This window comes from Schistocerca nitens, chromosome 1 (genome assembly GCF_023898315.1).
Source record: "Schistocerca nitens isolate TAMUIC-IGC-003100 chromosome 1, iqSchNite1.1, whole genome shotgun sequence".
Taxonomy (NCBI): Eukaryota; Metazoa; Arthropoda; class Insecta; order Orthoptera; family Acrididae; genus Schistocerca; species Schistocerca nitens.
Genome location: NC_064614.1, coordinates 1098994445 through 1099017189, shown reverse-complemented (window position 1 = coordinate 1099017189; position 22745 = coordinate 1098994445). Strand labels below are relative to the sequence as shown.

The following is a 22745-nucleotide window of genomic DNA, read 5'->3' as shown; positions in this document are numbered from 1 at the left end:
AATTGCTACAACACGAAGATGACGTGCTACAGACGCGAAATTTAACCGACAGGAAGAAGATGCTGTGATATGCAAATGATTAGCTTTTCAGAGCATTCACACAAGGTTGGTGCCGGTGGCGACACCTTCAACGTTTTCTCATACACAAACAGCAGTTGATCGGCGTTACCTGGTGAAACGCTGTTGTGATGCTTCGTGTAAGGTGGAGAAATGCGTACCTTCACGTTTCGACTTTGATAAAGGTCGGATTGTAGCTTATCGCGATTGCGGTTTATCGTATCGCGACACTGCTGCTCGCGTTCGTCGAGATCCAATGACTGTTAGCAGAATATGGAATCGGCGGGTTCCAGAGGATAATACGGAACGCCGTGCTGGATTCCAACGGCCTCGTATCACTAGCAGTCGAGATGACAGGTATCTTACCCACATGGTTGTAACGGATCGTGCAGCCACGTCTCGATCCCTGAGTCAGCACATGGGGACGTTTGTAAGACAATAACCATCTGCACGAACAGTTCGAGGACGTTTGTAGCAGCATGGACTATCAGCTCGGAGACCATTGCTGCCGTTATCCTTGACGCTGCATCACAGACAGGAGTCCTGCGATTGTGTACTCAATGACGAACCTGGTTGCACGAATGGCAAAACGTCATTTTTTCGGATGAATCCAGGTTCAGTTTACAGCATCATGACGGTCGCATCCGTGTTTGGCGACATCGCGGTGAACGCACATTGGAAGCGTGCATTCGTCATCGCCATACTGGCTTATCTCCCAGCGTGGTGGTATGGGGTGCCTCTGGTTGCAAACCTCGGTCACCTCTGGTCCCATTGACGGCGCTTTGAACAGCGGACGTTACATTTCAGATGTGTTACGACCCGTGGCTCTACCCTTCATTCGATCCCTGCGAAGCCCTACATTTCCGCAGGATAATGCACGACCACATGTTGCAGGTCCTGTACGGGCCTTTCTGGATACAGAAAATGTTTGACTGGTGCCCTGGCCAGCACATTCTCCAGATCTCTCACCAATTGGAAACGTCTGGTCAATGGTGGCCGAGCATCTAGCTCATCATAATACGCCAGCCATTACTCTTTATGAACTGTGGTATCGTGTTGAAACTGCATGGGCAGCTGTACCTGTGCACGCCATCCAAGCTCTGTTTGACTCAATGCCCAGGCGTATCAAGGCCGTTATTACGGCCAGAGGTGGTTCTTCTGGGTACTGATTTCTCAGGATCTATGCACCCAAATTGCGTGAAAATGTCATCACATGTCAGTTCTAGTATATTTGTCCAGTGAATACCCGTTTATCATCTGCATTTCTTCTTGGTGTAGCAATTTTAATGGCCAGTAGTGTATTTCGTGATCTGCTTATTGTGTTCTCGTGGTTAACTGTTCCATCTCCTTAGTGCCAAAACTCAGTCCCCTTTTGCTGTACCCTTCGTTACTTTCCTCACCATATAGGAGATATCTTCTACATAGGTCGCTACCACCAACTGGTCATCTGCGAATAGAAAAGGTATGCGCACTGTATGGTCTTTTATCTGAATGGGGATTCAGCTGTCATAATAGTAGTGGACCGAATGTCGAGCCATATGTATCGCCAGTGTTGATTTGTCCACAATCGAAAGCCAACAACAGCCACTGTCTATGTTTGCTGCATGCATTCTTGAATCCTCGGTGTTTTACTTTCTAATTAGTTTCATACTTCACTGTTCGTTTCTGCAATGTTTCAGTGTTTGTGTCTAATGGGTATACAATTGTAGTTCTGTCCACAGCAACTTCCATTTCCATTTTGTGGGACGAAGGAGAATCTTCTGTTCGAGTTCCTGACCTCCGCATCGTCTTTGCACCGCATGATATCTGTTTCTCTGCACCTCTGGAAACTCGGTTAACGACAAAGAGCTTAGCTTACCCCTGCAGCAGTGGGCTGGATATACTGGAGGCGCTGACGAGGAAAGAGCTGCTGGACAGGCCGAGCACGCTGACGAGATCCACAGTGGCTGGTTCGGTGCTCAGGTTCACTGCCACAGCCACCTCGGTGCCGTCAGTCGCAGTCCTGTCAACAACACAGCATCGCTCCAGTACAATGCGAGTGATGCCTTGCAGGTACACTACAGCGTACACAAACACTTCTCCCATCGCTTATGTTGTATCGTTTAAAAAATAATCTGTAGCATGTAGCTGATTTACGTGTTTCTGTTGGAAAAAATCTATCAAGCCATATAGTTTCTGATCAAAGATAACTGGATAACACTATGTAATGCGGAATAGACTAATAGATATCACGAGATGACAAATGCAGTATTGCTGAGAGTGGTAGTGGCGATGATCAAGAGTATAAGAATTTTTATTTTATTTTTTTTTTTATTTTATCGTATGGCTAGGGCCCCCCATTGGGCTGAGCGTTCGCCGGGTGCCGGTCTTTCAATTTGACGCCACTTCGGCGACCTGCAGTCGATGAGGATGGAAGAATGATGATGAGAACAGCACAACACCCAGTCCCTGGGTGGAGAAAATTCCCCGATGCAACCAGGAATCGAACGCGAGGCCAGAGGATTGACAATCCGTCACCCTGATCATTCAGTTATTGGCGGCAGACAGTATAAGAATGATGATGTTGTAGGTGGAAGGATGATGATCTGGATGGTGATTACATTAATGATGTACGAGGGCGGTTCAGAAAGTAACCTCCGATTGGTCACAGTGCGGGTTGTGGGGGGAGTAGCGACGCCGTCTGTGCGTTCACGCACTCAACAGGTCAGTCGGCATCAAGCCGTGGTCGAGTGAACGTCGTACCTGCGCTAGTTTAGTTTTTGTGGCAGTTTGAAATGTGTGCTGCAATAGAAAACCCCGCGCCGGCCGAAGTGGCCGTGCGGTTAAAGGCGCTGCAGTCTGGAACCGCAAGACCGCTACGGTCGCAGGTTCGAATCCTGCCTCGGGCATGGATGTTTGTGATGTCCTTAGGTTAGTTAGGCTTAACTAGTTCTAAGTTCTAGGGGACTAATGACCTCAGCAGTTGAGTCCCATAGTGCTCAGAGCCATTTGAACCATTTTTAGAAAACCCCACCAAATGTGAAGTGCGTGCTGTCATAAGGTTTTTTACAGCCAAAGGATATTCTGCAGCAGCTATTCATCGTGAGCTTTGTGCCGTGTATGGACCAAGAGTTATGAGTGAAGGAGTTGTCTGTGAATGGGTACGTTTATTTAAAAGTGGACGAGAAAACGTTCATGACGAAGAGAGGAGTGGTAGACCATCATTGGTGACTGACGAACTCGTTCAGACAGTTGATGCAAAAGTTCGTGAAAATCGACGTTTCTCAATGTCGGAGTTGTCTACTGGTTTTCCACAGATTTCTAAGACTCTCTTGTACGAGATAGTGACAGCAAGATTGGGTTACCGTAAGTTCTGTGCACGATGGGTGCCCAAAATTCTTACCGACCACCACAAAACTCAAAGAATGGCCTCTGCATTAGACTTTCTGTCACGTTATGAGGACGAAGGAGAACCATTGTTAAACAGAATCGTGACCGGTGACGAAACCTGGATTAAGTACGTGAACCCTGAGACAAAAGAACAATCAAAGATGTGGGCACATTCAAATTCGCCTACCAAACCAAGAAAAGCCTCGCAAGATTTTTCTGCCAGAAAACTGATGGCAACGGTGTTTTGGGATGCCAAAGGGGTGTTGTTGGTTGAATTCATGGAACGTGGTACGACCATTAATCAAGACGTATACTGTCAAACAATAAAAAAGTTACGACGGGCTATACAGAACAAACGCCGTGGTATGCTGACTTCCGGTACCGTTTTTTTGCACGATAACGCCCGTCCTCACTCTGCTCGCAGAACAACGGCCCTTCTTGAGTCCTTCAAGTGGGACGTTATCAACCATCCACCTTACAGCCCAGACCTGGCGCCAAGTGATTATCACCCCTTCATGCATTTGAAGAAATGGCTCGGGTCACAGCGGATTGATGACGATAAAGAGCTCAAAGATGCGGTCACAGGCTGGCTCCAGGCACAAGCGGGTGATTTTTATGCAGAAGGAATTTCAAAGTTTGTGAAGAGATACGATAAGTGCCTCAATCGCTATGGAGACTATGTAGAAAAATAGTGCAAAGATGTAGTTGTAAGATGTATATATTAAAATATTTTTATTTAACTTGGTGTATTTTTTTAAATCAACCGGAGGTTACTTTCTGAACGGCCCTCGTAGATTTGAGATGATAATGATGGTTGCAATACTGTCAGCAATATTAATCATGATTATTGGAATGGCGCCTGTCTGTGTTGATGATGGTATTGACTATTGTTGATGGTAATGGTCATCATGTTGTTTGATGTTGAGATAGTGATGATTGTAGTGGTGATAGTGGTAGTGGTAATCGTGACAATGTTGATTGTGCCAGTGATGGTAAACATGATAATGGTCCAGATGATGGCAGTGGTGATAATGGTGACTTTGACGATGGCTAGGAGGATGACAATGAAGATGGCCAAATGCTAAGAGGCGGACACATGAAGTCCAACATTTTACTTGCTGTGAATTGAGTGCAGACCTGGAGAACGCAAAGACGGTGCCGGAACTCTTGACGGCGCTGGCGCCAGTCTGCACAGCTGATTCCTGCCTCAGCGCCACCAGCTGGCGGTAGGTCTTGAGGTGGCTCCTGTCGGCCTGCTCCTGGGCCGCGGCGTTCAGAGTGACGTAGTTCTCGTTCACTGGCAGCCAGGTCGAGTCGCCGGTGCTGAAGCCGGCGTTCTTGGTGTCGTCCCACTGGAAGGGCGTCCTCTCCGGGTCTCTGGAGTTCCCGAGAGTGACGCCGTCCAAGCAGCCTTGAGGGTCGTGCGCCACGTCGCACGTCATGTTGTAGTTGTCCTCCATGCCGATCTCTTCTCCGTTGTAGGTGACGGCGGTTCCCGGCAGCAGTGTCACCAGCATGTTCATCCCGTCCACCAGCTCTGAGCTGTACCGGCTGGCCACGCGGTGTTGGTCGTGGTTGCCGATCTGCGGAGAAAACAGTACTGCAGTAAGCTGGAAGAGCATACAGTTCCAAAAAAAATCTTCAGTTATTCAGTTGTTGCACTGACACTACCATTCACGCATACTACATGTAAGAATTACCATGGGTTCAAATGTCTCAAATGGCTCTGAGAACTATGGGACTTAAACTTCTGAGGTCATCAGTCCCCTAGAACTTAGAACTAGTTAAACCTAACTAACCTAAGGACACCACACACATCTATGCCCGACGCAGGATTCGAACCTGCGACCGTAGAGGTCGCGCGGTTCCAGACTATAGCGCCTAGAACCGCTCGGCCATCCCGGCCGGCATTACCTTGAGATGATGATGTTTGGTATGTGGGGCGCTAAATTCGTGGTCATCAGCGCCTGTACAAAGACCCCATTTTTACACAGTCCAATTTTTTTACGCAATCCAATGTAGCCACTGTGAGGAATGATGATGATGATGATGATGATGAAGTTATGAGGACAACACAAACACCCAGTCCCCGGGAAAAAATTACCACGGGAAGATATATGGCTTAGATAAAGGAAACAAGTAACATTTCAGCTAACATCCGACTTTTCTCCAGTGCATAGCCTATAAACACAATTTCGACTTCTGATTTGTGTTGCCGATGTTCTTAAGGTCTAGACCATTTAAGAAATTTGCATCATTTGATTCGTTCGCTTTGACTCAATTTGACGATTATTTGTGGTTGTTTATGACTCTAGAATAGACTCCAGTTTACCACGACTGACCGGTTGATGATGATATGAACATTAGGGGAGAGTGTTGCACCTTGGAATACTTCTCTATCCTATCATGTAATAGAAGTTTAATAACAGAGTGTTTATTCCATTTTGAAATGATGGCATTCACTTTACCTGAGCTGCAGTTTTTTTCTGAAAATGCAAAAATTAACTCCGGAAAAGTAAGATTTTTCCAAATGTGAAAATCTGCTCCAAGTTACAACGTGGTCCTGTACCGAGGGCAAACATCCTATTCAAATTTTAAAATGTTGCGGTCGAGAAAATACTATCGGTACTGAATGTAACAGTCTGTTACATTATAACTCTGCTACACCCCAACAATCAATAAGATAAATCAAATTAAGAAGAAGTATCATCAAAAACCAGTTACAAATTAAAAATGTTTTGATATGGAACATAATGATAGCTCATACAAATTTCCATTTCCAAGAGAGGGAAAATAGTTAAACGCTAAAAACTTCAGTTCATTTCCTAATATCACGTGTTCCATAGTATAAGTCGTTCCGTTTCAAGGCGCAAAATGGTGTACGACTCATGAAGTATGGCTTAACCCTCCACACATTATGTAACTAGTTTACTCATTATAAAACGCTGTAACTGAAGAATTAACAAAATACTCCGGATAGCTTTAGTGTGTCACACAGAACTTAAATATGTAGCATCTTTAATATTTACAACCGCCACACAAAACACAACCTCATGTCTCACAACAACAGAAACAGTGGAAAATGCCGGAAACTGGTTATGGCGACCTGTTCTGCGCGTTCCTTCATGTGAACTGAAATACTGGCCAAGAACATTTATGTGTTCTTATGTATCCTAAGCTCAAGCTAAAACACTCTCCCCTACGTTTTACTTTGAGCCAAACCTCTTGTGTGTCTGCCCTTTCAAATTCAAACACGAAGAAAATGGCATTTATGTAGGACAAACTACGTGAAAGTTCGAAAAGTGTATCCAAGAACAGGTTGACTCAAAATGTGCATCAGTAATATTTACAGAAATAAGAAGTATCCTGCAACATATAAGCACGAACCTAAACGCATATCTTTTTACTAAATTAGAATACAGAAAAAACTTAACAGTTATTATCTGCCGCTGTGTGTACTTTTTCTCAACTTAAAAGTTATTATCTGCCGCTTTGTGTACTTTTTCTCACGAGTACTGCAGTGCAATCGGTAGATAGACTAAAAAGAGATAATTTCGTAGTGTCAAACTCGTAAACAGATACGTTTTCAACTTTTGTGTTGCACAAAATTATCCCAGAAACAAAAACACTTCAGACGCCCCAATTTTGACTAAGATTTATGTTATAGCTCCTTTAAGCGTGCCCTACGTTTCAGAACGAGCTGTTGTTAGTTGCATCGTTACTAACAACCATAGCAGCCGTTTGCGGAATAAACTGGATAATAATGACTAAATAACGCACTTTCACCAATGTCAAGATCTTCACCAGCTGATAAACACAAGGAAAGCAATAAGAAAGGAATTGCTGCAGTCGATTAAGTGTGAATTGTTTTTCAATATAATTTAGTTATAATATGAGACCAGATGAGAGTCGTAACAAAATTGTACTAACGAACTTCGAGGAGTTGTTGAAGATGTCTTGAGAGAAAAAAAGAACTGACGATAGCAACCCATGTTCGGAAATTTCATTCGACGACGGTGAGGGACATCAAAGATATAGCAGTGAGCTGTCTACGTCACACCACCCCTTCGGCAGGGACCTTTAAATTTTACACCAAAGAACAGCAAGCAGAATTCGTCGCAGTGGGTCTGAAGGCATTCAGGTTACTAGACGGCGTCGAAAGCATCCACGCAAACGTTGGCCCTATAAATCCGATGCTCTGTAGCCTATCTGAATGACGTTTCTAGACATGTACTTCCAGCCTCAATTTGTTCCTCAAGGCACGCTCTACAACCCCTCGAAGTTTGTCGCTATTATTTTCTTATGCAAAGTGCAGTAGATACAATTATACAGGGTGATTCTAAAGGTTCTTCACAAATTGAAGCAAGTTTCGAAATACATTGATCTTGAAAGTAACCCTGAGCCAGTGAAATGTTTGGAGTGTTAGGAACAGCAGTGGCATTCAATGCAAACGCTCCTTAAACACAGTGGACTAATCACTTAGTATGCATCATCAGATGTCTTCTGACGCCTCTTTACTTTTTTATGGGGTCACATCAAAAGCCTCATGACATCAGTTCTCAACGAAGATAGCCGGCCAGGGTGGCCGAGCGGTTCTAGGTGCTACAGTCTGGAACCGCGCGACCGCAACGGTCGCAGGTTCGAATCCTGCCTCGGGCATGGATGTGTGTGATGTCCTTAGGTTAGTTAGGTTTAAGTACTAAGTTCTAGGGGACTGATGACCTCAGGTGTTAAGTCCCATAGTGCTCAGACCCATTTTTTTAAGTTCCTACTCCAACGTTCGAAAGTTGTTCTTTTTCAGCTCCTCTATTAGTTTCCTTCAGTTTGTGCACAACGTTTTCAATCACCCTTTTGTAGCGAAATGGACAGTTTACCATGTACCATATTACCGTCATGAGAAATGTAGCTACATGTCCTTCGAGGTGAGGAATTCATTTTAATCCTAGATGACTGCAGTAAGACAATGGATGCAACTGTAACCATTTCACCAGTAACTCAATTTCTAACTCTGTGAGTGTGAGCTTCCAGGTTTTCTAACTGTTAAAGTATCTCCTTGGCTAGGGCACGAACAACAGTGAGACTAAAACAAAACTATTCCACTGTTTCAATTATTTATTACAGAATGAATAACGTGTCTCATGCGTCACGTCTGAACAAGATATAAAGAAAAAAATGCTGGGAAATGGTTTCAGTTTGGTGGAGCTCATTCAGTCACTAAAGTAATTATAGTGCATTCAAGCACTTTACAAGTTACAGTTGCTCCATCCGTCTTTTGTAAATAAAAGAACTTCAATATGGGTGTCTCTTTCTCCTAATCCATCCTTCGTGTCAACAGTCAAATTGCGCTGAATACAACTTGAACATTTCAGTGTGGGTAATTAGTTGCCACCCAAAGTTGCATATAGGGAAACGGAGCGGATGTGTTCTACAGCTCGGAGAGGTGTTGTCTTGAGTTTCGCGAAACTCGGGTGAGGGAGACTCAAAAATCTTTTAAATTTTTCCAGACGCAGACATATGCTGTTATTAAGCTAAACTGTAGCAAGGTAACATTCATCTCTGGTGACAGATACGAACCCAGTGAAGTTACTTCCACTACACGGGTTTTCGGTTTGTACTCGCTATTTGGAAACTGTATATACAAAAGTTAACTGTCAAGCGGCCAATGCAACTTACATCACTCTATACCTCTGCTGTGAGGTATGTCGTTCATAGCTAAAGAGGAACACAAAACATATCGTAACACAGGCAGCAATCACAAGAATTAACGTACCACCCAATTGGACCACACTCCACGCTGGTTGACAACATCGATCCAGTTACCGATGATCTCGACAAAGTCCTCAGCACTGGATTCGGCGTTGAGGTCGGTGATGAGCACGAAGTTGAAAGAGAAGTCAGCCCCCGGATTGGTCGCGTTACCGTAGTAGCCCATAATCTGATCCACCGTGCCGTAGGCCTCGGTCATCATCGTCCTGGAAGATCAATCAACATCTTACACTATCATCTGATCTGGGACAGCATCGTTGAACATGACATTCGTTTTCCCTATGACAGCACCTTAGATGCCTCAGAGCTCCTCGGGGGAATGTCTGTATCGTGTGGATGCAGGTAAATACGTTTCGTGAAGTCTGTTAGGATTGGCCGGTTGGTGCTACTAGTTCACTATTCGTGAAAGCCGGAATACCGAGTTCTGATTCCTGCACGTCTCACACTTCTCTATTCTTTCATGTAATCATCGTAGTTAACAGATTCAAATATTTGTATTTTATCGTGGCTAATGATAGGAATTTTAATCGTAAAATGCGCCTTATGTTTGCCAACATTATTTATGAATTAACCGGCTATTTATATCGATTTTAAGTGTGATTGAGGTAGCCAGCAAAGAGTAATATGCATTTACATAACGATTTGAAAAATTTAAACAAACTGAACAGAGGACCATTGAAAGAAACATTTCTATCCTTCAGAGACTACCATTATTACTACACAAGTTTATTAAAAACGACTGAAACGATTTCATAAATTCACTAGTAGCTACATTAACTGAAATATTAGCACAAAACTCAACATTCTTACACAAACACTCAAAATTTGTAGCTGCACTTCAGATTTCTAACACGAGCTGGCAGCTGGGAGCATATAGACAGCGAAAAATGGCATGGTGAGCTAAAGACGCAGTCACATCAGTGGTTAATAACAGTTTGATGTACAACTCGTATCAAAGAATTGAATATGCTGACTCCAGTCTAGCGAGGTTAAAATTTACGGTCCGTTATTCTTGTGCGAGAAGACCATTAGAGGACACGTGTATCTGGACATACAGGAATTAGCCCATGCCGCAACTGGATACCGACAATGTGGGCTTCATCTTCCAACAGAATGGTACTCCATCCTACTTCCAGCATGATGTTCGTGAATTCTTAAACAGGAAACTGAGAAGTCTATAGAGCGGTCGTGATGACTATGATCGTCAGCAAATTCATGTCATGTCCTCCACGCTCTCCCGACAAAACCCCATGCGATGTTTCTGTGTGGGATTATGTGAAAGATTCAGCGTTTACGCTTCTTCTGCCAACAAACCTACCAAACTGCGAGTTCGCATCAACAGTGCTTTTGAACAGATTGATAGGGACGTGGTGTGGGAAGAATTTGGTTATCGACTTGTCAGCAGAATCAGTAAGGGGCACATATGGAGTACTTGTAATATATCAAGAATAAGCTTTTTGAGTTTTTCTACGCGTCTGCAAAGTCCAGTGACAGTATATTAAACACTACACCTATAGAAAATCTGTGAAATCACCTCAGTTATTGGTTGTAACCTTATATTTGTTACAACAGTTTTTATTCCCAGGCATATTCACATTTTATGTTTTTCGATTAGCTGTGCCGACGGTGTCAACAGGTAAAATTCAGATTAATATGCTGTACAGAAGGACCATGCACTGTCAAGAGTGACAGAGTCTTTTGCTGAAACTGGTGATGGTGGTATGTACAGGGCGCTCAACAGCGAGGTCATCAGCAACCTTCCTAAACTAAGTGGAAACGGATTTTTTTAAAATGATGCATCAACAGGTAAAATACAAAATGTAACTCTCAGCCATCCTGTACACTCACTTTCACTGACGCACTCATACGCAAGACATAATGATATATCTATAGCCATTTTATGGTTAAGAAACACAAACGGAAGGGGAACAGTGCCTGGTTGATCAATGGGAAAATAAAAGATGAAGCCATCGCCCTGGAAAAACATTAAAATCTTTTACCTAAGTAGTTATGTATAAGGTGAGACATCCGATAGAATACTGAACCACGAACCACGTTCTATTCATTGTCTCCTGAAATAGAGGGCAGGTCAGCTGGTAAGTTGGTTCCAGCCCTCATAATTTGATATAAAACGCATTCAGTAAAAATGTGGTGTGCACATTCCTGGTACTGATGCACTTTATCAGCTGACGTTGCTAAACTCCCAGTATTATAGTGTGAGCTAAGTTCTTAACCCGAAGGCTAGTATGAACACTTTAGTGCTTATTTGAGTAGGCATGGGCCAGTTGACATAATATGACCTTGCCATCCTCAAACTGACTGACGTAGCCAAATACAGTGTGGCCTACAGTTGGAAAGCGTATAGTCCTTTTGAAAAATTAAGCTAATTTTTCAACTGAAGTTTTGGAATGGGTTTTACCCTTATTTCAAACCATCCAACTGATACACTCATCCGATTTGGAAGGTTTAGTGACAACGATGGTGCTTTCGCAAGCACAACGGGAATTTCACTTAAACGTTTCTGATGGAAACCAATTAATAAGTCGTAACCAGGACTAGTGTTGCATTAATTAATAGATGTGTGATGGGCTTCATCTTGTAAACGAAAGTCTTGTAATACAAATGTGTTTTCCACCTGTACGATCTGAACCTGAGCATCCTGGGCAACATTTAAAACCCACAAGTAATGACAAGATTTGTATTGGAAGATTTATCTAATGATGTCGTTGTTCCGACCTGCATATACAGCAAACCTCATGACGTGACGTATCTAACAGCTGTAAACAGACAGAAGATGAGTGTGTGGCGAAGTAAGGCGTGGATAAGTAAGACACGACCATTTCTTGCGAAGTATAACAGTTTACTGGAAAAATGTCCTATGAGGAAACCCAGTACTGGTGCAATTAAATGAAGCCATGTGGTCGTATTGAGAAACAAAGGATCCCCTTTAATGCAATGAAAAGACAAACAGATTTTGGTAGAAAGATATTCTAATATTACAGGGTAGGCAACCTCATATTGGCAATTACATTTCGTCTCAGGTCCTGCACAAATTCATTAATTGTTTAACCACTTAACAGGACCAAACATACTGCAACGAAAGCGCTTTCCCTACTATTAGTTGACAGAGAGAGGGGAGAGAACGGTGGAGGACGGGGGGTCGCCACTGGCACTAAAGGATGTGCTGAATTGGATGTCTCTGTCTACTTGGCCATTTGGTTTCGAAGAGGTCACCAAGAAATGCTGACTTTCATTACCCTTTAAACATGTACGCAGTGCGAGAATTAAACAACAATCGAACAATAAGATCTAGAAACTGAAGAACACACATGAAATACACAGATTAAGCCAGGAGCATGAAGCGAACTCACCCATACGAAGAAGTATGTGGAAGCCACAGATCTATGTCTTCGTGGCACAATACCGTAACTAGCACCAGATAGGCTTCCAATTGCCGCCACGTCGACTCATATCAAAATTTTTGCGACCAGCGCAATGATTGATTCCCACATGCCAGAATCCTTAAGCTCATGTGACGACCGCGCTAGGCGGCTCAGAGATAGCCTTGGCAGTCAGCCAGACATATAAGCCTTCGATATTTTCGAAAAACAGCCGAGTAGTGAGGGGCACACTTGCTCACTTACGAAACAGGTTCGTGCGGAAAGAGGCAACGTGTTACAAATTTAACGTGTACTGCGAAGCAAGGGCATCTCGGCAACTGCAACATTAACATACATAGCCAGCGCTGAAAGAAGTGGTAAGGTAAAGTCTGTTGCACAAGTCCATGACCAGGCTCTCGGCCTGACTGCAGACAGAGGTCAGCCATTCTTCGCCACGGCACTAGGAGAAGGAGGGTGGAGGGCCAATCGCTCCAGCCTCTTTTTGCCCCCGGGTAAGAACCCCTGTACTCATTTCATAACAAGCTGATTGGGTCTGGGGCCGTCCTGGGGGGAATGGTACGAGGAAAAGATCCCCACTCCATCGATAATTGAACCCATGACCTCCATTCCGCAGTCTAGCGAGCTACTAGACCACCATAGCCACCTGAAAGAAGTGGTAAGTGATAATAACTATTGTAACATGCGTGGCCACTTTCTGGCCTATTGCCTCTCGGCCTCTCTCTCCGATTCTTTTTAATGAATTTCCTGACCTTTTACCAGCACAAGTGCCTGGCTAAATGATAGGAAATTCGTTAAACAATCGTCGGCCTAAGGTCTCTATACAGAAGCTAACTGGTAAGTGACAGATGGAAAAAGTTCTAGGACTAACCAGGGATCGAATCCTAGACGTTTTATTTAAGTGTAGCGTGCAATAAAGGACTTTCCAGACACCCCGGGTACAAGAACATCACAAGCAATAGGGGATGGTGGCTTACCTGTCATCATACTCGTCGACGACGGAGCGGAAATCTTGTATGATGACGTAGGTCTCCGGCTGGTGCTTGTACGGCTGGTCAGGGTCTCCCGGGATCTCGTCTGGGAAGCCGGCCTTCTCCACCATGTGCGGCACCGCGTCCATGCGGTAGCCGTCCACGCCCTTGTCCAGCCAGAACCTCAGCACGTCCTGAAAACGCCCAGTATTCATTCAGCCAGGGTAGGCGTTTGGCTGGTCACCCACGGATCTGTTCCAAGCCCTACACCTCTAGAAACAGTATTTTTCATACTTGACAAAAACGGTACACATAAACTTTGACAATCAAAGAAATCGGTACCTAAAACCTCAGTTTTTTAGATGCTCTTCTCTCGTTTTTAAGCTGTTCCAGACTCCTAGTTTTTCCAGCTACATCTCAAATGCTAGCTGGAAGTTATTTGGGCACTCAGACTTAATTTGTGCCCGTGCACAGTATGATAGCTACAATGAATTTCCTTTAATTTGCGTCTATGGTCACAAACTTTTTGTTCACAGATTACCGGATTCGGTCTATAATGACCATCTTCAGATCTGTGTTTCAAAAAAACAATGTCCTAATGTACTGCAGCCATTCGACGGTGCCACTATGGCTGTTTTTTTGAAACACAGATCTGAAGATGGTCATTATAGACCGAATCCGGTAATCTGTGAACAAAAAGTTTGTGACCATAGACGTAAATTAAAGGAAATTTATTCTACATACGGGTCACTGTTCTATTCGCGACAATGTCGCAGCATGTGATACCTACAATGTGCAAAGCAGTTCAACTGAACAGGAACAACAATAGCAATAAGTGAAAGAATGAAAAGGTGAAAGGGAAAAGAATCCAGCGTTTGATAAAGCTAGCTTTCTTGGCAAATTTCAGCGAGGAAGTCTTTTCTCTTGTATCAACCGAGTAACAGTTTCGTCTAGAAACCACCATTTTACAAGTTATTTACTAGTCATCATCAGGTGAAATGCTCAACACTGTACGCGACATTGATAATGATGACAATGATGATGATAACAGTAGGAAATTTGTCTAAACTTTGCTCCAAGACGAACCTGACACTCGACTGGCAAGCAGAGAATTTTTCATCAGCGATTCTTTTCACACAAAATTTACTTCTTATTATTGTCTGGTTTCTTTCTTCTTTTAATAATCGGCGACAAATGGCAGACACAAAAGTCTTTACATTTTAGACAGAAAAGTGGGAACGCAAGCACTAAAAAGATTGTTGCTCTCGTAGAACTCTCTAGAAACTATTGTACAGGATGTTTGGAAATTCTCGTTATAAATTTTTAGGACTTGTAGAGCGGAGTGAGTGGAGAATATTTTGAATAGGAATCTACGACGATTTAAATTCAGATGTGTAACGTGTCCACATCTGCTGAGGGAAAGAAAAGTCTTAGAGTTGCTTGTCCTGGTATGCAATAGGGCAGAAAGGATGATGTGTATTACGTCAGACGATCGCCTGAAGTCACTTAACGTCTCCTGTAGATGCGGAGGAAGATCTGCTGGCACGAGTTCTGGCCGCTGCATTAGAAACCGACACCAGGCAGCCAGGTAGCTCGGAGAGTGTGTATCAGAAAATACGTCGTAGTCAGATTGTCTGTAAGAACAATGCTAGTCGCCAACCGTTCTGTTAATGCATCAGTACTGCTCTGTGCGAACAGTATGCTGAGTTCTTTTTTGTTTTGGAATAATGTAACCACGTAGTGTTTAAGTATCGATACAAACATGAATGCTTAAGAAATAAACGGATGTCTCGTTACGCTTCCTTTCGAACTGTTACCTAATAACTTCGTGTGTTACGTCTCATTCGATTCCTTAAACAGAAGTGGAGGAGTTAAACATCTGATTGAGACCGTCGCAGAACGAAAACAGTACGTTTCCAAACATCGGTTCTAATTCAAAATATTATGTACTCCCTCCTCTCTACAAGTCCCTGAAGTTTATAACGGGAATATCCGAACCCTGTATATATGTTTTGATTCCTTATTTATCGTTATGTACATGATACTTCATAATACGATTAATACTAGTCACTACCAGTCAACCATCATAACAATAACTTGTTACTGGACTTAAATTAAGTTTTTTGTGCGCACCATAGTATTTTCGATGAGCCCGTGAAAATTTGTAACCCACTGAAATGTACACCTGTATGAATTTACATAGTTCTAAAATACGAGGGCTATTCCGAAAGTAAGGTCCGATCGGTCACGAAATGGAAACGACTATGAAAATCCGATAAAGCTTTGCACAGATGTGTTGGGTAGTGTCTCTAGTATAACCCCAGTTAGCATCACGTCGCTCTTCTCATTTCTGAGCTCGCAGTGAGTGCGTAAAGATGTCTAGAAAATAGTGTCTGCCGCCAAGTACGGGGGCCTGGTGAGAAATTTCCCCTGAAGCTATGCAGCTAACATTACATAACTGTCGTGCTGTTTCGTCTTCAAGACAATTCTCAGCCGCATTCTGCAGGGGCAATGAAGATGCTCCTGCATCGTTTTCAAATGGAAATGTGAGATTACCCACAATACAGCCCGTAATTGTCTCCCTCTGAGTTTCAGCTCAGGTCACATGAACCGCTGGTTATGAAGACAACATTTCGGCACAAGACAACGAGCCGTAGGCCAGCGTAGAGAATTGGCGGAGAGCACTGGCGGCTGCCTTCTATAGCGAGGGTATGGGAAAGTTGTTACAACGCTACGATACACGTCTAAGTCGGGTCGGCGACTATGGAGATAAGTAGCTGCAAGGTGTATCTAACTGTTGCAAATAAAACATTTTTGATTTTTACCGTGGTTTCCATTTCGCGACCTATCGGACCTTACTTTCGGAATAGCCCTCGTACTTTATCAATTTTTAAGGGGTGTAGGACGTCAAACGGGCCGACTTGGAGCAGGAGAGGCACCACAGGACGTTTTAATTTCCAGTGTCTATACTTTTACAAGTAAATTCATAGAGCTTTGTCAGCTTGAACAGGATGGATTCAGGATTCATACTCGTAGCAGCGGAAGTTCAAAAACATAACAAAATATTTTTCTTTACATGTGAAATTTCATCATTTTTTCAGTTACTATTGGCTGCATTTGTTGCTATAGGTACACTTTTCTCCATAAGTAAGAGAGACTGTTCGATGAATTTTGCACAGCATACAAACCATACTTACAGGTGTCTGAAACTCTAGAATCTATTTCATTTATGAAAAGATGAATGAGCTGTTACGTTTTAAACTTTATGTTTAGAAAAAAATCAAATGTTGTAGTTAATTATCTCAATTTTTACCACAGTTTTTAATAGATTTCGAAAATTCTAGAGTTTCATACACCTGTAAGTATGGTTTGTATGCTGTGCAAAATTCATCAAAGAATCTCTCTTACTTGTGAAGAAAAATGTACCTATAGCAACACACTGGACTCGCATTCGGGAGGACGACGGTTCAATCCCGTCTCCGGCCATCTTGATTTAGGTTTTCCGTGATTTCCCTAAATCGTTTCAGGCAAATGCCGGGATGGTTCCTTTGAAAGGGCACGGCCGATTTCCTTCCCAATCCTTCCCTACCCCGAGCTTGCGCTCCGTCTCTAATGACCTCGTTGTCGACGGGACGTTAAACACTAACCACCACCACCACCTATAGCAACAAATGCAACCAGCAGTAAGTGAAAAAATGATGAAATTTCATATCTAAAAAAAAATTATTTTGTTATGTTTTTGCGCTTCCACTGCTATGAGTGTGAATCCTGAATCCTTCCTGGCCATGCTGACAAAGTTTTATGAATTTACTTGTAAAATTATAGGCAGTAGAAAATAAAATGTCCTGTGGTGCCTCTCCTGCTCCAAGTTGGCCCGTTTGACGTCCTACCCCCCTTAACAGTGAGGCGCACAGTTTTTCATTATTGTAGTTCTGGTACCTAATTCGTCTCCACTTTGAAGAACATCCAGTTTTCTCATATTGCAGAAGCATAAATATTTGGGGACAAGGGTCCGCAAAGAAAGAAAGAGACGGTGTGGGTACCTCCATTTCGGCGAGCACCGCGGGGTTCCTGTAGTTGAGGTCGGGCTGCTTGATGTGGAACTGGTGCAGGTAGTACTGCTGGCGGGCGTCGTTCCACTCCCACGCCGTCTGCTGGTCGAACTGGTTGGGCTACAAATCGCAGAGAACAGGTGAGTCAGTTGAGTTCAATACATTACATCGCATGCAGCTTTCAGTACCCCCCTCAACTCTACATATCACAGAGATTTAACATTGGTCGTCGCAGTGTCTACAGTCAGCCATTCCACAAAATTTCCTGAAAATGTCGCTTGCATGAAATGTTCATCCTCGTGTAACACTGTCACATAAATATTGAAGACAAGATCGCAAGCATCGAAATGGAATGTGCGTATCAGGAAAGACACGTTCTGCAATTTCGAATAGCTGTCACACGTCAACTATTACAATGAGTAACTAGAAGTTGACTATTTAATAAACAATTAATAATCACAAGATTCCATGGGACGCGACGCAAGAGGCTACGCAGCTTACTTTACACGATAGCATAATCTAGATGGACAACGATCTCCAACGTAAGAGCCCCCTACAAACTCTTTGGTTTTCACATTTTTGGAGGAGGTTGTATGCACCAAAACAATAAAAAAACTTACTCACTTGCAGGATGCTGGGTGGCAATTGGCAGCGATTGTAAAAAAGATGGCCAGTGAATGTGGGCTGAAAAATGCCTATGTGTTTCACAATCTACATCTACATCCATACTCCGCAAGCCACCCGACGGTGCGTGGCGGAGGGTACTTCGAGTACCTCTATCGGTTCTCCCTTCCATTCCAGTCTCATAATGTTCGTGGAAAGAAGGACTGTAGGTATGCCTCTGTGTGGGCTCTAATCTCTCTGATTTTATCCTCATGGTCTCCTCGCGAGATATACGTAGGATGGAGCAATATACTGCTTGATTCCTCGGTGAGGGTACGTTCTCGAAACTTCAACAAAAGCCCGTACCGAGCTACTGAGTGTCTCTCCTGCAGAGTCTCCCACTGGAGTTTATCTATCATCTCCGTAACGCTTTCGCGATTACTAAATGATCCTGTAACGAAGCGCGCTGCTCTCCGCTGGATCTTCTCTATCTCTTCTATCAACCCTATCTGGTACGGATCCCACACTGCTGAGCAGTATTCAAGCAGTGGGGGAACAAGCTTACTGTAACCTACTTCTTTTGTTTTCGGATTGTATTTCCTTAGGATTCTTCCAATGAATCTCAGTCTGGCATCTGCTTTACCGACGATCAACTTTATATGATTATTCCATTTTAAATCACTCCTAATGCGTACTCGCAGATAATTTTTGGAATTAACTGCTTCCAGTTGCTGACCTGCTGTATTGTAGCTAAATGATAAGGGATCTTTCTTTCTATGTATTCGCAGCACATTACACTTGTCTACATTGAGATTCAGTTGCCATTCCCTGCGCCATGCGTCAATTCGCTGCAGATCCTCCTGCATTTCAGTACATTTTTCCATTGTTACAACCTCTCGATATACCAAAGCATCATCCGCAAAAAGCCTCAATGAACTTCCGATGTTATCCACAAGGTCATTTATGTATATTGTGAATAGCAACGGTTCTACGACACTCCCCTGCAGCACACCTGAAATCACAGTAGCGAAGATGAACTTCACAAAACTTGTAAGGTGTGCATTTTAGAGCCGATGTGTACTAGACGCTTTCCTCTTGCTTTGGTCGACACTTACTGCTAGCCGTCGCACTCTTTAATCATAAATATACGTCTGAGTGAAGCTACTCATGTGCCACCACAATAAAATAAAAACAGTGAATAGTACAGGGAGTATTAATGAGAAGAGTGTCGTATTTATGTTTACTAAATAACTAAAAGTTCTATTCAGCCTTTAGTAACTACAACTAGCTGATAAAGCTTACACAAAAATGACAAACACGGATCAGATGAGGAATGGTGTTTGATAGGCAAAGATTACATTGGGTGGAAGCTATACAAATTCTCCCCTGAATTAATCTCTTTTTACAGTGCAATGTGACTTGGTTTACATGAATCCACTGTGAAGCCTAACTCTATTCAAATGGAATCAACTACGATCAACTATACCACAAACTGTGGTTAACCAGCGAATAGGGGGCTGTGAATGTCATTTACGAGAAACAACCCTACGCAGCTGTACTGTACCGTTTCGCCTTGATTCAGGCTGCAGCAAAAAACGGCGCGCTGTGGGTGAGAAGCGGTCGCTGCGGCAGTTGTAATATTCTGAGGCATCCACGAAAATATGCGAACTACGCGCTCTGGCGTTCACTTTCTCAGAACGCAGGACAAATTCCCTACCACAGCCCTGAAATCTAGGCAGATTTCAGTGTAAGGTGCCCTCTTTCGCTAGTTTGGTCAAACCAGTTTGACTCAAGGAGACGATGGTGCGTGCTGAAATTGTCAGACGCCCGAAACAGGACGAATAAGTTCACCCTCGTGACACACGAGATGTCCGAGATTATATTCTGTTCCACTGTCGGTTAAGTTGGAAACTGACACAGGCTCTCAGTCCACCAAAAGATACAGACCACAAGTGTCACCCACTAGGGAAAGACCTACGGTCTTCACCAGGGGAGGACCAGAAGAAGAAGACCCAAAGAATCGCAACCACTTTCCAGTAAGTCTCGATACGGGAGCCAAATTAGCAAACCGAAACCGCCCCCACATAGAACAAACCAATCGAACTCTCCTCTACTCATTGATTCTCCCCTCTTGACTTTTCTGTTGGTCTGGTAGCCAATCCAGACACAGCATCAAGGTTGTCTGGAAAAAGAGATTTTGAACTAGGGAGGCGTCGTTCTCATGGTAGGCACGTCCATGTCATTGTGCCGACCATTTCCAGTTTTTGAAAGAAAGTTGTTAAGCTTTGCAGAGAGTCAGGCCCATAAAATACACTACTGGCCATCAAAATTGCTACACCAAGAAGAAATGCAGATGATAAACGGGTATTCATTGGACAAATTTATTATACTGGAACTGACATGTGATTACATTTTCACGCAAAAAAATCGTTCAAATGGCTCTGAGCACTATGGGACTTAACATCTATGGTCATCAGTCCCCTAGAACTTAGAACTACTTAAACCTAACTAACCTAAGGACATCACACAACACCCAGTCATCACGAGGCAGAGATAATCTCTGACACCGCCGGGAATCGAACCCGGGAACCCGGGCGCGGGAAGCAACATTTTCACGCAATTTTGGTGCATAGATCCTGAGAAATCAGTACCCAGAACAACCACCTCTGGCCGTAATAACGGCCTTGATACGCCTGGGCATTGAGTCAAACAGAGCTTGGATGGCGTGTACAGGTACAGCTGCCCATGCAGCTTCAACACGATACCACAGTTCATCAAGAGTAGTGAATGGTGTATTGTGACAAGCCAGTTACTCGTCCACCATTGACTTGACGTTTTCAATTGGTGAGAGATCTGGAGAATGTGCTGGCCAGGGCAGTAGTCGAACACTTTCTATATCCAGAAAGGCCCATACAGGACCTGCAACATGTGGTTGTGCATTATCCTGCTGAAATGTAAGGTTTCGCAAGGATCGAATGAAGGGTAAAGCCACGGGTCGTAACACATCTGAAATGTAACGTCCACTGCTCAATGTGCGGTCAATGCGAACAAGAGGTGATCGAGACGTGTAACCAATGGCACCCCATACCATCACGCCGGGTGATACGCCAGTATGGCGATGACGAATACACGCTTCCAATGTGCGTTCACCGCGATGTCGCCAAACACGGATGCGACCATCATGATGCTATAAACAGAACCTGGATTCATCCGAAAAAATGATGTTTTGCCATTCGAGCACCCAGCTTCGTCGTCGAGTACACCATCTCAGGCGCTCCTGTCTGTGATGCAGCGTCAAGGGAACAGCAGCCATGATCTCCGAGCTGACAGTCCATGCTGCTGCAAACGTCGTCGAACTGTTCGTGCAGATTGTTGTCTTGCAAACGTCCCCATCTGTTGACTCAGGGATCGAGACGTAGCTGCACGATCCGTTACAGCTATGCGGATAAGATGCCTGTTATCTCAACTGCTAGTGTAACTAGGCCGTTAGGATCCAGCACGGCGTTCCGTATTACCCTCCTGAGCCCTTCGATTCCATATTCTGCTAACAGTAATTGGATCTCGACTAACGCGAGCAGCAATGTCGCGATACGATAAACCTTTATCAAAGTCGGAAACGTGATGGTACGCATTTCTCCTCCTTACACGAGGCATCACAACAACGTTTCACCAGGCAACGCCGGTCAACTGCTATTTGTGTATGAGAAATCGGTTGGAAACGTTCCTCATGTCAGCACGTGGTGTAGCCGCCGGCGCCAAACTTGTGAAAAGGTAATCATTTACATATCACAGCATCTTCTTCCTGTCGGTTAAATTTCGCGTCTGCAGCACGTTATCTTCGTGGTGTAGCAATTTTAATGGCCAGTTGTGTACATTTTTTTCCGCTCCCTAAAAGAATCTAGCGAGTTCTTGGCGTCGTTGGCGGGGAATTAGAGTTCTAATTCGGCTAGACACGTACCCCTGCTGCCCTGTCTGTATCGTCCCCTAACATGAGAATGCATGGAGTCTTATGACTTTCCCACCAAAGTTCAGTTTACAGCAGTCTCTCTTAAATGGCTTTCTCCACCCACTTTCAGCCATCTGGCTGCCTTCTATGACAGACTGGCGCCTGTCCCAGGTAAAATGTTTTGTGAACCGGAGCCCTTTTGTCCGACCCTAAGCGGAAGGTGGAGAGAGCTTTGGCCAGAAGTCCTGAGGGTAAGAACGTAAGAACCACTGAACACTGTTTCCCAGAATCACTCGCACAGCCAGGCCACTCTGCTCAGCGTTTATGACCCTCAATTCAGTCCCTGTTCTTGATCGCCTCCTCTACGGCCTCTCAGGCACGAACCCTCTACAGGTCACACATACAGTTACAAGAACACTCTGCCGACAATTTTCTTACGTAGAAAAAGTCTTTAATCACAAATAGCAAAAGTAGTACCGGGGAACACCGAGATCATACCCTAAAATATGAATCTGACTGACAACGTCGTTAAAGTGAGAGAGTGTCATGCCACCTCTCACTAACCACATGTGAAAGTTGCTAA

At 43.9% G+C, this 22745-nt stretch overlaps 1 protein-coding gene across 1 annotated transcript in view; it reads right to left on the bottom strand.

Annotated features, from left to right (window-relative positions):
• The window catches only part of LOC126198746 (maltase 2-like), a 41648-nt gene that overhangs the window by 3927 nt on the left and 14976 nt on the right, over positions 1 to 22745 (bottom strand). The window contains exons 4-8 of the mRNA XM_049935299.1: positions 17605 to 17733; positions 13568 to 13755; positions 9197 to 9398; positions 4564 to 5009; positions 1916 to 2059 (exon numbers count right to left, since the gene is read on the bottom strand). Coding sequence (XP_049791256.1) covers positions 1916 to 2059; positions 4564 to 5009; positions 9197 to 9398; positions 13568 to 13755; positions 17605 to 17733 — 1109 coding nt within the window. The remainder of the gene's footprint in view (positions 1 to 1915; positions 2060 to 4563; positions 5010 to 9196; positions 9399 to 13567; positions 13756 to 17604; positions 17734 to 22745) is intronic.